Source organism: Chiloscyllium plagiosum, unplaced genomic scaffold (assembly GCF_037043375.1).
Source record: "Chiloscyllium plagiosum isolate Xiang-an unplaced genomic scaffold, Cpla_swu_hap1 HiC_scaffold_42, whole genome shotgun sequence".
Taxonomy (NCBI): Eukaryota; Metazoa; Chordata; class Chondrichthyes; order Orectolobiformes; family Hemiscylliidae; genus Chiloscyllium; species Chiloscyllium plagiosum.
The window spans coordinates 10,177,613-10,195,846 of NW_028270180.1; the positions used below are offsets into that span (position 1 = coordinate 10,177,613).

Sequence of the window (18,234 nt, forward strand, 5' to 3'; positions counted from 1 at the left end):
TTGCCTGAGGCTGGAATCAAACCCAGGTCCCCAATACTGTGGGACAGCACCACCGACCACTGAGCTGCAGTGCCAGCCACAAAATGATATGTTTAAAAGTGACACACACAAGCTGGGAGCAGTAAAAGTTTATTTGGATAAAAAACATTCACGCGAATGTTGAAGAGAGATGACCAAAATATACAGAAATATCATAAGTAGCATAATTTGAGGTATTGGTGTTATCTAGTCTATTTACCAGTCAATACATAATATAGACACAATAGTCAATGCACACAAAGAATAAAAATTAATAAAAAGTCTGACAGTATGTTACTGTGTGGCCTGTCTACATTCCAAATCGTTGTTGATGAATCCGTGGGTTTTATATTGCTTTCATGTTGCTAAACTTTGTACATGATGCAGTTTTGGCTCATTTTGCCTTTTATTGGAGCTTTGTCAAGTCCCACTTCTTTTTAAATTAAAAAATATTTTAAAATCTCTGAACTTTATGATAAAGAGTTGTAAGAGGTAGCTATAAAACGTTTTGTTTTTTACTTCGTAAAGTTTTTTCTTAAAAAAAAAAGAAACGTAGTAAATTGTAATACTTCAATAGTAAACCCACGCTGAGGCCGTAGCAGAAGGCTCATTCACTGTCACTTCCCCTCACTCTCCACCCCTGAGTACCACAAGGTAACCTTTGAACCTTGACCGGGTTTAAGTTGGAACCTGGTACCAGTCCCGAAGTGCACCCTAAATCATGACGTTTATGTTAATCTCAGTTCGATGATGCACTGTACACCTGCTGGTTCTGCTGTTGATCTGAATCACTTCATGAAACAATCAGTTGGTTAAACCGCCCCCACCCTCCTTTCAAATTTTGGTTTCAATAGAGGGGAATGGGTCTTATCAAGCAAGTGTTACATCCCACCATTGAAAGGTATTCCAAAGCCAATGGCATGTCCCCTCCAACCATAGGACCATAAGACATAGGAGTGGAAGAAAGGCCATTCGGCCCATTGAGTTCACTCCGCCATTCAATCATGGCTGATGGGCATTTCAACTCCACTTACCCCAACTCTCCCCGTAACCCCAAGTGTTATCACTGCTTCAGTAACCGACCTTGCCTTTGTCCCTATGAGTTGGTACATCTCAGTGAGTTTTCCAGTCTAACGGGGCTAATCTGTTTTGCTGTGAGCTCACTGGAAAGAGAAAACAAAATCCAGTCACCTCAGTCTTGCACCACAGTCTCAAAACAATGGCACACAGAAGGTCATTCAGCCTGTACAGCATATACTGACTCTTTGCAAGCTAATCCAATGGGTCACACTAACTCCTGCACTTTCCCCACAACCTTAGCTTTGACAAATGACGTTTAAACATTAATCCCTGTGCTCACCACCCCCTTACCCTACAGTGAATGGCTGTTACAAAAACTGCCACATACTCCAGTCTAGATAACCCCAGCCCTATTTCCCCTTGCTTCAGTGTAGATTTACTTATTTCTTTCGCCATCGTTTTACAATGCAGTCTTTAACGAATTGGGGCTGATTGGCTGGGGGCAGGGGGGAGGGAAGTTTTGCTCACTCAGTTGACTGATAAAGGTTGAATATTTAAACTTAGCAAGCTGCTCTGCAAAGTCCAATATAGCCTGTTGGATGTTGTGAAACCTCTATCGATTATATCATGCGTGTGAGTGAGAGAGAGAGAGAGAGAGAACTGGAAAATACAACTGAGCAGCTGCCAATGGCATGTTAAAGACAGAACACAAATCCCACTGTGCTCAGGAGCCAAGGGTCTGCTGTCCTTAGGGAAGCAGTCACAAATAGTTGCACGTTCCACAGTGCTCTGACTCTCTCTATGGATTTCATACTTTGAGAACAATCATTTTCCTCTCTTCGTCTGCACAGGATCTTGACAATAGGAAACTATCGTCATGAATCACAGTAAACGGTACACTCAGTGAGCGAATGATAATCTATACCGAGCTCAGACCAAACTACATTTTCATTGCCAGTCATCAAACATAATGACGTTCAGTCAGGCCTCTGGCACTGCCACACACTGGATTAACCTTTCAAGACAACGGCCAGTTACTACAGAACTGCGCAAAGCCCATTAAAATTCTCAAACTTTGCCTCAGATACCAGCTGCCTCACAAGGGCATTTAGGGCAACGGATCTTAACGCTGAAATTAAGTTTAAGGAGGGAAGGGAGTGCCTCTGATGAAAATCTGTGTAATTAAGATTCCTATCCCACTTTGTGCCTGCTGATATTAAGGATTCGGGCTCTGATCATGATTAATGAGCTCAATAATGAGTCTAGCAACTGCGTGTAAATTTAACCAGCTGCAGTGTGGAAACAAGGTGACATGAGACACTTTGAAAATGCCTTTTTGCAAAAGTCTATACTAAAAGCAAAAGCAGATTAAATAAGTGGGGTGCTACAGGACAAACCGAATGTCATTAAGTTACTGAATTCAGGAAGCTCAGTTGAAAGGTCATCAGAGACTCTAGAAGCTCTTTTATTGCATCCTTGTGTTCAGAGACTTCTCAATATGAACCAGCTGATCAACAGATTAGAATGTTTTCTTTTTCTTTATTCTTTCATGTGTTCACAGAATTCCTACAGTGTGGAAACAGGCCATTCAGCCCATTGATGCCACCTAGACCCTCTGAAGGGCTTACCCCCTGCATTCTCCATGGCTAACCTACCTAGCTTGCACATCTTTGGACTGTGGGAGGAAACAAGGGGAGAATGTGCAAACTTGGCACAGACACACACACACCACCGAAGGGTGGAATCGAACCTGGGTCCCTAGCGGTGTGAGGCAGCAGTGCTAACGATTGAGCCACTCTGCTGTCCCAAAAGACAAGGGCATTGCCCAGCACCTCTAACCCATTCCTAATCGCCCTTCAACTGAGTGGCTTGCTAGGCCATTTCTGAGGGTAATTAAGAATCAACCCCATTGCTGTGGGTCTGGTCTCACATGTAGGCCAGACTGGGTTAGGTTGGCAGATTTCCATCCCTAAAGGGGCATGAGTAAATCTGATTCATCATCACTGAGGCTAGCTTTAAATTAATTTAAATGTGAGATAGATAAATATTTGTTCAATAAAGGTATTGAGGGATATGGGCCCAAAGTCAGGTAGGCCATAGATCAGCTATGATTGCATTGAATGGGGGTGGGGGGGGGGAGCAGGCTCCTGTTCCTAAGTTTCCATATTCCAGGTCTAGTAACAGCATGGAAATGGAAACAGCTACAGTGTGAAAACAACTTGACTTAAAACACTTTGAAAATGCCTTTCCACTGAAGTCTATATAAAATTAAAAGCAAGCAGATTCACCCAATAGCTTTCAACTTCATTATACCAGCTCATCCCTGTGTAGTCAGCCACTGGGGTGGGAGGAGAAACATCCACAAAACCAAATGGAATGTTTAAGCCATCTGGAGTCAGCCTGTCATATTCTGAGGCCAATTGCAGTGCTGAGGGGAACAAACACTGGAGAAACTTGGCAGGTCTGGAGAGAGGGAAACAGAGTAATACTTCGGGTCCAGTATGAGTCTTCTGGTCCTCATACTAGGCTCGAAACGTTACCTGTGTCTCAGTCTCGCCAGCCCTGCTGAGTTTTTCTGTGTTCGTTTCAGAATTACACAGCATTCTGCTTTTGTTACACTGTAGAGTGGAGGTCCCCTTGATGTTCAAGCTCAAACCCAATCTACGTGCACAAGGTGTGAATCTACCCGGCAAAGAGCAATTCTAATGTGGTGATATATCCCAAGCCTGAGGCCCACTTGCCATTCTTGAACCAACAGCAAAGGAAAGTGGTGTACAGTGCATTCAGTGACAGTCACGTTAATTATATATAGAAGCAAATCTCTTTGGTGCACTCCCTCTGCCTTCCCAGTCACTGCTTCACCCAAACAAAGAGAATCCAGAACGAGTGAATTTGGTGGCCCCCATTCTAATCACATTCATTGCTTTTTAATTTGGCAGCTTATATTCCTGCAGACATACCCTCACTGCGAGAGTCTGCAGTCCAAACACAACATGAAGCAAAGGGAGGGGAAGCCACACATCATCTTTGCAGGTGATTTGATTATTTGGGGAGCAGCGCAGTTTACACTAAAGAGATCTAACAGTTTTTCATAAAATGTCTTCTTTGGTGTTAACAGTTTGGAAAATGGTTAATCACCATAACAAAACCTGCCAGCATTCAAGAGTCCAACAGTAATTAACGGTTGAGGTATATATGTGAAGAGACACAAAAAAAAGTCTGAGGTATTTCTGTTTTCATCTTTTAAGCACAGGGACCCAGATAGAATTATGCTGCTGTGCACCGCTGACAATTATTTAATTCGTTTCTTAAACAGGAAAAAAAAAGCGAATTCCTGTTGGTGAGAATTCCCTGTGGAATGTTGCCTCGAGTTGTCAAAACACCCCGACAGCTCAAAGGTTAAAGGCCTGATGAACAATAATAGGTGTTGCCTTCACAACACACAAGCCCCCACTAACCACCCAACCCCAGTCAAACTGCAGCTCTGAAGAGCTTTCTATCCCAGGTTTCACAATGTGTACGGCAGCACTATTTTACAATCTTGCAAACACTGTTACACAAGAGATCGTTTAATGAGTGCGTTGGTTGCAGGAGTTCAGTTGCAGTCTTTGTCGGGTGGGTAAGCTCTAACCTTCTCAGTCTTCATATGGAGGAAGATGGGGGGGGGGGGGGGGGATCATTTTGACACTGTCAGGTAATCAGGGGTAAGGTTAATGGCTCTCACTGATCCTGCTGTGTTCACAGGGGCACAGAAACAGACCATTTCCAACTCTGTTTCATTACCAAATGGTGATGTCTAAATCCCTGAACAAACACCCCTATTATTTGCCTCAATCCTTTGTATTCCATCTGAGGGAAGAGGTGGACACTTTGAGGCAACTCAGAGTCAGGGGACCCTCCCCCCACCCCACCCCCAGCCAATGTGCCCACCGATACACACGTCTGTGTTTTCACAATGGGTTTGGCAGCTCTGTTTTGGCCAAGCTGTATCGTCATGTCTGACCTTGAACTAAACCCAGCAACAGAGAAAGGTCAAATAGGAGAAACAAATATTTCCTTCAGTAGTTATCACCACGACAGGGGGAGCGCGGCGCAAGTTGCCCGTTTAAACAACCACTACTCAGGGCCATCTCTGTATCCATCGGCCCACCCACCGTATAAAACCTGATTACTTTCAACTTGAGTTGCTGTAGATACGTCAAGGCACTGGCATGGCGTTCTCAAAATAAAAACTGACTCAGAAACAGAAACTGCTGGAGAAACTCAGCAGGTGTGGCTGCATCTGTGCAGAGAGAGAGAGAGAGACACACACACACAGATTTCACCTTTTGGGTCCAGTGACCCTTCCTCAGAACTGAACCTGAAACGTTGAGTCTGTTTCTGTCAACAGATGCTGCCAGACCTGCTGAGATCCCTCAGCAATTTCTGTTTTTGTTGCTTAGAAATACTTCGTTCTGACTTGAAGCTCTTGAAAGCAAACTGGAGAAATGGGAGTTAGGGAGGGGTAAAAGGCCGCACTGGTGACAGTCCAAGTTTAACAGTCCCTCTACAAAACCTGTCTGCTTTGAATGGCGGGATGGAGTGAAGAGTCGCTTGGGTGAAGGGAAGGTGAGGGCACACAACGGCAGGGCATTTGACTGAGAGAGTGGCAGTGTTCAAGACCAGGGTGATTCTAAACACGAGCTATCTGGGGAGGTGATGACCGAATAGTATTATCGCTGGACAGCTAATCCAGAACCCCAGGTAACATTCGGGGAAACCAGGTTCAAATCCCAGCACGGCAGAGGGTGGAATTTGAATTCAATTTTTAAAATATCTGGAATGAAGAGTCTAATGATGACCATGAGTCGATTGTCAGAAAGAATCCATCTGGTTCACTCAGGAAGGAAATGGCATCCTTACCTGGTCTGGCCGACCTGTGACTCCATACCCACTGTAATGTGGTTGACTGCCCTCTGGTGCAATTAGGGACAGACAATAAATGCTGACAGAGCCAGTGACGCCCTCATCCCATCAATGGATAAAAGAAGACATTTGAATCAGAGGAGATTATTCCTAATTCTCTCTGCCCCCCCATTCTAGCTTGGCTTGAAACATCTCGGTGAGATTTTCAGCAGCCTTCTGAATTGATTGGACCATCTTTTATGCAAAGTGGAAGCTGAGAGAAAAAACAGCCCTGCTCAGCAAGCGACGCAGATTCATACTTCCACAGGTAGGGGGAGTACACTGAGCCTGACAGATGGAGATGGATGGTTGCTTAGACCTTTGGCCTATCAAGTGGCGATGGGTTCTGGGATTGGTGGGTCATGGGTGCCCTTCCCTTCCCACAGTTGCATAGGCTACCACTATTCAATGCCTAGGCCAGGGCATGAGCAGGCATTCATTAGGCACGCTCTCAATGATGGTGTTTGGAGTTGGGGTCCGGGGGGGAGGATTTTAGCCGATGTGAAACCATCTCTCCACCCTGTGGAGAGACAAGGAGGGCAGAAATTATCAAAAAAAACCTTGCAGAAGGTAAAAAAAAGAAACACACACATTAAAAAATGAATTGTTTAAGGGTTGGGCGAAGAATGAGTACCGCTCACCAATATGTAGTTGTGAGGTAGTACAACAGGTGAGGAGATCTACTAGCCAGGAAACATAGGTCACTGAATAAAACCAATTCTCTTTTTGCTGTTCAATGTATTAATGGCTCAGAGCCTGTGATTCCTCCCATTTTACCCCTCCATAAAGCCGAGTAAACCTCTCCTGGTAAAGTGGGATGAAGGATAAGGAGAAGTAATAAGGCCTATTGAGAGCATGCAGAAGACACATATGTACGGACAAATCCTCTCAGATTGAATACGCAAGTATCATTGAATAGCTACAGTATAGGAGCAGGCCATTTGGCCAATCAGGTCCATACTGCTCCGCTGAAGAGCATTTCATCCAGATCCACCCCTCTACCCCATCCTGGTAACCCTGCATTCCCCATGGCCACTCCACCTAGCCTGCTCACCTTTGGACTGTGGTTGGAAACCAAAGCACACCCACACGGACACAAGGAGATCACACAGATTCCACACAGACAGTCACCCAAGGGTGGAACCGAACCGGGGACCCTGGCAACAGTGCTAACCATTGAGCCACTGTGTCACCTAAGAAAACGGGGGGGAGGGGCTGATTTGATTGGGGTTTGCGAGTACCTGAATGGTGGTGACAAAGTGGATGCAGAAAAGATGGTTCCTCTTGTGGGTGACTCCAGAATGAGGGGGCACTGTTTTACAATTCCGGGTTACCCTTTCCTGACAGACACGAGGAGAGTGTGACTTTGGTACTCTCTGTCACAGAAGGTAATGGAGGGTCAGATCATTAAATATTTTTAAGGCCAAAACGCATCCCTGTAATTTTCCTCAATAATTCACAAGAGACCATAAACAGTGGGAAGACCTCCTTACTCAGAGAATGGGAAGATTGGGGTCTCGTCGCCATAGTAAACCATTGAGAAAAACAACAGAGATACATTTCAGAGGAGGCTTGGCAAAAACATGAAGGTGATGTCGGTGGGATCAGAGACCATGGGGTGGGTGAAGGCTGATATGGAACGCAAATACTACAATGGACCAAGTGGGCCAAATGGCCTGTTCCTCTTTAGAGTCATACAGCATGGAAACAAACTACTTGGCCCATGCTGACAAAGTATCCTAAACTGAACTCGTCTCAAGTGCCTGCATTTGACCCATATCCTTCGAAACCTTTCTGATCCCATCTACCTGTTCAAATGTCTTTCTAATATATAACTGGACGTGATTGTTGGAGTTTATCAAATTAAGCCAGAGGTGAGAGGACAGGGATTGCTGAATTTACATTCCCTATTTTACACATGCAAAATTGAAATGATGTCTCACTATACCAGGAGCAAACTCCAGCTAAGAATAGAATTCAGTCCTTTGGTTGTGAGATCTTGTACGGTAGACACTGAGGTGTCACGATGACACTAAGTGTGTGTGTGCGTGTAATAAATTCTATACTTTTGCCAACTGGCTTTTGTTCGGACTGCAACAGTCCATGGACTATAGAATTCCAAAGGAGGAGATATTTAATCATTGCCTCACAGATTTGTATATCCACTTCCTGTTCTCAGAAATAGAGGCCAATCCCATTTCACCAGCTCCCTACCCAACCTACGATCAGATCGTTGTTTCCCAGAGAGGGGCCGCGGAGTCAGAAGTGCTTGGTTTTGTTGATGTGGCCGTCTGTTGAGTGACTGCCCAGCTGCTGATCAGATGTCAAGTTCCCTGAGAATACCTGGGCTCAACTGAATGGCCTCAACATCCTTCCATCACTGACATGGCCAATGTTCCCAAGAATGGGAGGTGGGAAAGCAAATATGCAGCAGAGAGAAGAGAAATCTTGAACTTCAATAGGGTCTTTTCCCACTGTTGGATGTCATGAAACATTTTACAGCGAATGACATCGTTTTGAGGTAGGAAATGCGGGAGGCAATTTGTGCACAGATCCCAGAAAGGACAATCTATTTTATTGTGTGTTGACTGAGAAACCTGTTGACTGAGAAACCAGCTGCCCTGTTCTTCTCTGAAATAGTGCCACAAGATATTTTTACATCCACCCAGACTTTTCCCCGCTTCAACGTCTGACCTGAAGGCCGGTACCTCCAACTGCACAGCACTCCTGCAGTACTACGCGGTGAAGTGCCGGCTGAGATTTCCACGCTCAATTTCCAGCCTGGGATTTCATGGTGTGGAAGGTTGTGGCTCGGGGGGGGAGTGGGGGCAAGAAGCTGAGGTACAGCTGACACTGAGATCGAACAAGAAATTAGTGACCCTGTCGCTGTTACCTCTGAGTGTGAACACCCTGCACGGGCGGCAAATCCTGACGGAAACCAAGCCTTGGCTGTAAGTCACTCCCGAGAGAGTGACACAAGAGTGGGCTCCTGTATGGGGCTCTAACTGCCATCTCACAGAAACTAGCACTGCCAACCCTTCCAGGGGTTGAAGATTCATGTCCCCTGAATGAAAGATCTCGGTGTTGATAAATATTGTGTGTGTTTCTTTTTTGCGTTTCTGCTAATTAGTTAGAAAAACACTGTAGTGGGAAAGAGACTGTTAGAGTGACAGGAAGAATAATCCAATCAGGAAATGATGAGTCTCCGATTGGTCTATCAGGGGCAGGGTAGCGCCTGGATGGGGTGTTGGGCAACCAATAACAGGAGCTGTAATTGGCAGCTGGAAATCTTTTGGGAGTACATTCAATTAGGGTGGGCAAAAACCAACAGACTCTCATTTTCTCTCTCTCTCATTTTCTCTCATTCTCTCTCTCTCATTCTCTCTCTCTCATTCATTCTCTCTCTCTCACTCATTCTCTCTCTCTCACTCATTCTCTCTCTCACTCATTCTCTCTCTCATTCTCTCTCACTCATTCTCTCTCTCTCTCACTCATTCTCTCTCTCTCCGTACACCCACTCACAAACATACGCTCTCTCTCACACACACATATACTCCCTCACAAACATACTCTCTCTTACACACACCCACTCACAAACATACTGTCACACATATACCCACTCAAACATACTCTTTCTCTTATACACACACACACCCAATCACAAACATACACACACTCACTCACAAACATATTCACATATTCACCCACTTACAAACATACTCTCTCAAATACGCATACACACACAAACAATCATACTCTCACATACATACACACACATGCACATTCACACATACACAAACATACTCTCGCATGCAGTCACATATGCACACTCTCAGGCATATACACAATCACACACAAACTTGTAAACACATACACACTCATACACCTTCAAACAAATTGACACACACATTCATTCACAAACACATTCTCACACTCACATAAACACAAAACCACATACACACAGATACAGACACAAACTCACACTCAGAAAAACACACACTCACACAAAAAGACACTCACGTACAAACGCAAACCAATACACATGGACACCTCAGCCCAACTCTCTTGAATTTGACTGCACCCTCTAGGCTACCTATATGGCCACTGGCACCTTTCCAGGTGCCAACCAGCTGACAATCTGCCCCACATTCACAATGACATGGAGAAGTCCTTAGGCCACAGCAATCTCCCTTGGTGAGACTGTGTACCTTCTGTTGGCAACTCGGAGGGTTCATGCAACGGCGTCAAATCAAATTTACTGTCTCCCTGGGAGCGGGGGTGGGGGAGCCATGTTGGGTGACTGCTCTAAGGGTTGAGCCTACCTCATGTGGAATTCAATTTAACCCCATGGCATCTTCTAACTGGGCTTTTCAATGGCCTCCAGAGATCCCCAACTCGGGGGGGAAATGATCTTGGAGGTAAGTGTTTGGCAAACACTTGGCCAGAGTTCAACCAAACTCCAGCGATCGGTGGGAACTGTGACTGTCTCTTTGCAGAGGCCTACCTACTCCAGGCTTCACAGCTTGGAGGAGGGAAACCTTTTCAGAATTGATATTTTTGCTCTACTTTTATTTCTACCCCTGACTACTGACTACTTTATGTGGAAGGTTGTGGGTAACATAGCCCATCTGAGTGGTAAAGGTTGACCAACTGACTGCAAAACATCACATTTTAAAAAGTAATGTAAATGTTACATTCCCGCCCACAGTATAAGTGCCATGTTGTGAAAAGGGGAAGCATCTTAATCATTACTGGTGCCCACAGGACATTCTCTACAGGAATAGACCAATCGGAGACTCATCATTTCCTGATTGGATTATTCTTCCTGTCACTCTAACAGTCTCTTTCCCACTACAGTGTTTTTCTAACTAATTATTAGTGGTACCCTAAATGAAGCATGGCTGGTTTTAATCACCCCTTCTGTATTCCAGCTCTCCCAACAAGAGGGCACATTTTTCTTCTTAACAGCTACAATCCCCCTATTGACTCAGGGTTAAGTGCTCTGAACTGCCTCACTCAACATCCCCCTTATCATGGGGTTACATCAATACGACAATATACCAGGATGGTTCCCCTGAACACTGCCTTGAGCTGGAGATGTTCAGCGAGAGAGGCAAGATTGCACTTATATAGCGCCTTTCACTGTCCCGTGGCTTCCCAGCCAATGAAGTCAGAGATAAGGTGAATAGCCAATGTCTTTTCCCCAGCGTAGTGCAGTCCAAAACTAGATGGTTTAGGCTTAAGAAGAGGGGGCAAAGATTTAAAAGGGACCCGAGGGGCAAATTTTACACGCAAATAGTGGTGCGTGTATGGAATGAGCTGCCAGAGGAAGAGGTGGAGGCTGGTATAATTACAACATCTAAAAGGCATCTGGAAGGGTATATAAATAGGAAGAGTTTAGAGGGATAATGGCCAAATGTTAGCAAATAGGACTAGTATAATTTCGGAAACCTGGTCGGCACAGACGGGTTGGGCCGAAGGGCCTGTTTCCATGCTGTACTCTCAGAAATGATGTGCACAGCAGGCTCCCATGAACAAGCCTGTGACAGTGACTAGATAAACTGTTCCAGCAATGTTACGTGAAGGATGAGTAGTCACCAGGACGCTGGGCATGGGGAGAAGCCCCCTGGTCTTCCTCACGATACCTCCACCCGAGAGGGCAGGCGGGCAAGTGGCACCCCTGGCAGTGTGGCACTCCATCAATGCTGCCATGGGAGTTTCAGCCTGGGCATCAGTGCTCGGGTTGCTGAAGTGGGACCCGTCAGACTCACCAATGGGATCACTACCCGCTGAGTCACGGTGGATTACAAAAGGCAGGGGCATGGGTAGATCCCAGTGTGCTGCTTACGATGGTGGAAGAGAGTCTGTTGACACTCACCCCTGACTAGCATACTTGGCCATTCAGTTGGAGGGAAGCAACACCCTTGGGTTTGCAGCTCAGGGTCAGTCAGACCCAGTTCTGCCAAGGACATCAACATTTCCACCTCAGCGTGACTCTCTATAATTTAAGGAATAAAATCTTCTTGTTTCTGGAACTATTCTCCACTGCATTTTGAACAGGTTGCTGAATTTCTTTATGACTGAAGTGAAAAATGAACAAGGCCCAGTTTTACTCTGGACTCCCTCCCATGTAACTTTCGAATAACTGCTGGAAACCAACAAAAGGTACACTGTCACTTCAAGGTAAAGTCAAATTAAAACCACACCGGCTGCATATTTACATAATATATTAAACATTCTTGTGCCTGCATCCTGTCAGTGGTCTCTGTTATTAATTTCATGTCCGCCATTATAATGGGAATTATTCATGTAAACATGTCACGCTGTAATTACACCCTCCCGCCCAGAGGTGACACTGCAGTTCCGCCACTGCTCAGAGGGCAGGATTACAGAGTGACAAATGGACTCAGGGCAACTCCCAGAATAAATGGGGATGCGCATAATTGAAATGACGTACAAAAATAAGAACCCATACATATCATCTCACAGTGGGGAGACAGTCACATCTGCAAAACCAGGCCCAGTTAACCTCTAACCCCTGACCCACTCCAACACCTTTTTTACCTGAAGAGAACACTCAGTTTTGATTGCCCCCTGTGCAACACAAGAGATTGACTGAATAATAAAACAAAAGAATTGTCACATAGGTTCCTTGAGCTGAAAAGATCTGTGCAATCCTTTTATGTGTTCTTTCTGTTCCTGCATTTTTCCACTTCTCGCTCATTATTCCCTGCCCTGACTCTAGAAAAATACAATTGAGACAAGTCCATTTGCTGACGCTGTGGCAGTTGGCTGCTTCAGGGGGAGCCACTGGTGGAGGGCTCAGCAGAGGCGGGGCCCTTGACCGAGGTAGGACTGGAGGTGCTCTGTGAACCAGATGTGCTGCTGCTGGGTCCTGCGATCACATGCACAGCTGGTCTCTGGGCAAACAACACTCCTGTGCAGGGACAAAATAATAAGGAAGTTTCTTTTGGTACCGTTCAAACTGCAGGGAAAGACAATAAGTCCTCAGGAAAAGAATGATACACCTTGCATTTATCTAGCTCCTGTCACAACCATAGGATTTCCCAAAAGTACTTCATAGCCGGTGAAGGACCTTATGAAATGCAGTCCCTGTTGTGCTGGAGGAAGGGGGTTCACCAAATCAGCAAATTTGCATAAACAACAAGATGATAACGAGCAGATTGTGTGTTGTACTGGTCAAAGTATAAATATTGACTAAAGCCCCAGGAATAACGTTTCTTTGTCTTGAGGTGTTTTTACATCCATCTGAGAGAACAATCGTAGGTGAGTGACTCATCTGAGAGACGGCACCTTTGATAGTGTGGTACTCCCACAGCACGGCACCAGCAGTGTCATCTTAGATGCTGTCCTCAAATTTCCGGAGTGGGACCTTCTGACTAAGAGACAAGAACGCGACACACGAAGAAGTGGCCGACATAATTCCAGCTCTTTGGACAATAATATTTGCAAAGCCGTCCCTGGCAGAGGTAATTCTGCTCCTGGCTTGACTAATCTTCTATCAATGCAATCAGGCAGCCGGGTCAAAAGAGAGATTCCTTCTCACTCTCACTCCCCTCTGTTCCAATGAATTTTACAAGTTAAACTTAGTGATGCACAGAATTGAATCGTGCTGAAAAGGGAGGCGTGTCATCGAAGCTTCTCATCAGGACACATGCAAGAATGCCAAATTTCAAAACTGAATAAAGGCCTGCATTCATAAGCAGGGATCCATTCATTACAAAATAAAAGAATGCTCAAACCTTTGCATCTTTTTGAACTATCCAAGCTACAGTTCTCTGTTCTTTTATCCCTAGCTGCCCATCAGATCTGACTTTCCAACCAATCGGCACTCTTTCCACCTGCATTATAAATTGTTGTGATTGTCTGAAATTTGGACATTCTTGCATCTGTCCTGAGGATAGCATGATGACCAGCTTCGGCAATGTGTGTTGCTCTTTGCAGCAGAATGCCTACAGAGCAGATGGAAGCCACTTGGCCCATCGAGTCTGCACTGACTCTCCAAAGAGCATCCCAGCCTATCCCTCTAACCCTACATTTCCCAGAATCCACCTGGCCTGTGCATCTTTGGATTGTGGGAGGAAACCAGAGCATCAGGAGGAAACCCACACAGAGAATGTGGAAACTCTAGACAGACAGTCACCAGAGGGTGGAATCGAACCCAGGTCCCTGGCGCTGTGAGGGAGCAGTGCTAACCGCTGAGCCACCATTGCAATTAGCATGTGACATGTTAGTTTACAACCTGATTTTTCAAATGCTTTTGAACAGCCACACCAAGACTGGATCGGCATGGCCATAATCCTGGAAACAGGAGGTAGAAGTAGTGGCTTTGTGCTTTCTAACATCCCCTGGATAACAAGCTGCCCATTCACTTCTGTTGCCATTTGGGTGGCACAGTGGCTCAGTGTTTAGCACTGCTGCCTCACAGCACCACAGACCCAGGTTTGATCCCTTGGGTGACTGTATGCGTGGGGTTTTACACATTAACCCCGAGTCTGCATGGACTTTCTCTCACAGTCCAAAGATGTGCAGGTTAGGATGGACTGTCCATGTTAAATTGCTCATAGTGTCCAGGGACGTGCGGGAGAGGTGGATTGGCCATGGGGAATGTAGGGTTATAGGGATGGGAAGGTGGGGGGGTGAATTTGGGTGGGATGTTCTTCGGAGGGTCAGTGTGCACTTGACAGGCTGAATGGCCTGCTTCCACACTGCAGAGATTCTATGATTTACTCATGTAAAAACCATACTTAGTATCAGTTATAACATTTCTTTTGCTGTTATTTTTCCCTTTTAAATAAAAAACAGGAATGGTATTGCACATTTAAAAGGAAGTTTCTGAGGCAAAAGGGCATTGGGAAAATCAGATCCAGCAAATGTCAGTGCAGGGTGACATATGCACAGGGCAATCCCAGAGGGCACACCCGCAGATGCTGGAGTGTGGACCATGTTAAAACCACAGGCCCGCTGACTAAATGTGGACAACTTACCTGGAACTGGGGAGCTGGGATTCCCTTCAGAGATTGGGAAAAATGTCAAGTGTTGAACTTGTCTGCAATAAATGGACTTTAGAATCGCACTGATAAAACAGGAGAGATTACATTTAACTCCACATAGCTGCGTGGCTTATTAAGCTTGCCCTCTCGCAGACACTGGTTCAGGTGTACTTTGTGATCTCTAACCTGTCAGGCTACGACTAAGAGGAGTCAGCACCTTACCTGTATAGAGAGTACCATTAATCTCAATCGACATGTTAATGCTGCTGATACCATTCGTTGACAAGTTCAATGCAAGCTCCTGTCGGTCATCTGGAAGACAACATAGGGGTGGGAGTGGAAGGTCGGGGGATTGGGGGATGTAAGGTCAGGTGGAGGAGTGGAAGGTCGGCAGGTGGAGATGGAAGGTCATGGGAGGGTGGGGGTGGAAGGTCATGGGAGGGTGGGGGTGGAAGGTCATGGGAGGGTGGGGATGGAAGGTCATGGGAGCATGAGGGATGGAAGGTCAGGGGGTAGGGATGGAAGGTCATGGAAGGGTGGGGATGGAAGGTCAGGGGGTAGGGATGGAAGGTCATTGGAGGGTGGGGATGGAAGGTCAGGGGAGGGTGGGGATGGAAAGTCAGGGGAGGGTGAGGGATCGAAGGTCAGGGGGTAGGGATGGAAGGTCAGGGGTGAAAGGTTGGGTGGGGGTGGGAATGGAATTCAAGGGTGGGGGTGGAAGGTCAGGGTAGGGGGGTGGAAGGTCAGGAGTGGAAGGTTGGGGGGTGGAAGGTTGGGGGGGTGGGGATGGAAAGTCAAGGGTGGGGATGGAAGGTCAGGGGTGGGGATAGAAGGTCAGGGGTGGGGATGGAAGGTCATGGGAGGTGGGGATGGAAGGTCATGGGAGGGTGGGGGATGGAAGGCCATGGGAGGGTGGGGGTGGAAGGTCATGGGTTGGTGGGGATGGAAGATCATGGGAGGGTGGGGGTGGAAGGTCATGGGAGGGTGGGGATGGAAGGTCATGGGAGGGTGGGGATGGAAGGTCATGGGAGGGTGGGGATAGAAGGTCATGGGAAGGTGGGGATGGAAGGTCATGGGAGGGTGGGGGTGGAAGGTCATGGGAGCGTGGGGATGGAAGGTCAGGGGTTAGGGATGGAAGGTTGGGTGGGGGTGGGAATGGAATTCAAGGGTGGGGGTGGAAGGTCAGGGTAGGGGGGTGGAAGGTCAGGAGTGGAAGGTCGGGGGGTGGAAGGTTGGGGGGGTGGGGATGGAAAGTCAAGGGTGGGGATGGAAGGTCAGGGGTGGGGATAGAAGGTCAGGGGTGGGGATGGAAGGTCATGGGAGGTGGGGGTGGAAGGTCATGGGTTGGTGGGGATGGAAGATCATGGGAGGGTGGGGGTGGAAGGTCATGGGAGGGTGGGGATGGAAGGTCATGGGAGGGTGGGGATGGAAGGTCATGGGAGGGTGGGGGTGGAAGGTCATGGGAAGGTGGGGATGGAAGGTCATGGGAGGGTGGGGGTGGAAGGTCATGGGAGCGTGGGGATGGAAGGTCAGGGGTTAGGGATGGAAGGTTGGGTGGGGGTGGGAATGGAATTCAAGGGTGGGGGTGGAAGGTCGGGGTAGGGGGGTGGAAGGTCAGGAATGGAAGGTCGGGGGGGTGGAAGGTTAGGCGGTGGGGATGGAAGGTCAGGGGTGGAGATGGAAGGTCGGGTGGGGTGGTCAGATGATCGGGGGTGGGGACACAAGGTCAGGTGGGGGTGGGGGTGGGGATGGAAGGTTGGAAGGTTGGGGGTGGGGGTGTGGAAGGTCAGGGGTGGGAATGGAAATTTGGGGGTTTGGGAGTGGAGTGGGGTCAGGAGAAAGCAGAGACACAAGCATTGAGTGGGCATGTCACATGAGTTTTAGCCATGATGGAACCACAAACATCCTTTAACATGTAACTAGTGACAGAAGCGAAGAGTGCAATTCGAAAAGAACTGTGCAATGATCTTTCCAACACGTGAATGTCTTGGCTTTCTGGTCAATGAGTGTCAACATGAAGCAATCAAGCTTGGTTAGATGGAGCTGCCCCATCCACTCCCAGAAATATTCCACTCCCACCATGATGGCAGCAGTGCCTACTATCTACAAAATAAATGCCACATTGCCATAGTCCTACCAGACCATAGGGCTGCTCTCCCCTTACAGAGAGATGACTGGTGGTGTTTTAAACTGAGGGTCACCTTCCACTTCCCCAACTTTCTATCCCCCACTCCCCGACCTTCCAATACCCACCAACGTTTCACCCCCCCGATCTTCCATCCCGCACTCCCTGACCTTCCACCCCATCCCACCTGACCTTTCACCTCCCCCAACCTTCTATCCCCCAATCCCTGACTTTCCAATACCCCTCAATCTTCCATTACCCATTCCCCAACCTTTCATCCTCAGGTAAGGGGAAAGGTTAGGAAGGAGAGTCTGAGAGACGTACAGCACAGATACAGACCCTTCGTTCAACTCGTCCATGCCGACCAGATATCCTAAGTTAATCTAGTTCCATTTGCCAGCATTTGGCCCTTATCCCTTCCTATTCATGCACCCATCCAGATGTTTTAAATGTTATAATTGTACCAGCCACCACCACGTCCTCCAGCAGCTTATTCCATACACACACCACACTCTGTGCGGAAAAAGTTGCCCTTTAGAATCTTGCCCTCTCACCTTGAACCTATGCCCTCTAATTTTGGACTCCCCTACCCTGGGGGAAAAGACCTCGGCTACTCACCCTATCCTTCATGGTAACCTCAGTTGAGGGAATTGAACCCATGCTGTTGGTATGTTGAGAACACTGTGTTCAGGTAAGGACAGCAGGTTCCTCCCCTAAAGGACAGTTGTGAACCAAATGGGTTTTTTTTTGCCAACAATTGATTCACTGGACTTAATTCCAGACTTCTATTGAATTCAAAGACCACCATCTGCCATGGCAGGATTCAAACCCAGGCCCCCAGAATATTAGGGCTCTTGATTAACATTCTATCGAGAATACCACTGGGGCATTGCCTCCCCTGAGGGGTGTGTAGGGTTGGATGGGATTACAGAGACAGAGGGGGCTCATGGTGTGCCAGTATGCTCACAATCCCCCACCTCCCAGCCCCATGCCCACAACCCCTCTCCAGACTGACCTTAGTTTCCAGCAATCACTCTCTCATACCAGCTTGCTTCTCAGCTTACCTTCCTCCTCCCCCCGGCTGTCTGCTCCCACTGGACGCCTGAAGTTGTC

General features: G+C 47.1%; 1 protein-coding gene across 4 annotated transcripts in view; it reads right to left on the reverse strand.

The window, feature by feature from the left end:
- Window positions 1-557: 557 nt before the first annotated feature.
- The window catches only part of LOC122542481 (AT-rich interactive domain-containing protein 3A-like), a 210,247-nt gene continuing 192,570 nt past the window's right edge, over window positions 558-18,234 (reverse strand). For all 4 annotated transcript variants that reach the window (XM_043680239.2, XM_087982120.1, XM_043680238.2 and 1 more), the window contains 2 exons: window positions 15,219-15,308; window positions 558-12,919 (listed from right to left, as the gene is read on the reverse strand). In XM_043680239.2, the coding sequence (XP_043536174.1) occupies window positions 12,780-12,919; window positions 15,219-15,308 (230 nt within the window). In that variant the 3' untranslated portion in view covers window positions 558-12,779. The remainder of the gene's footprint in view (window positions 12,920-15,218; window positions 15,309-18,234) is intronic.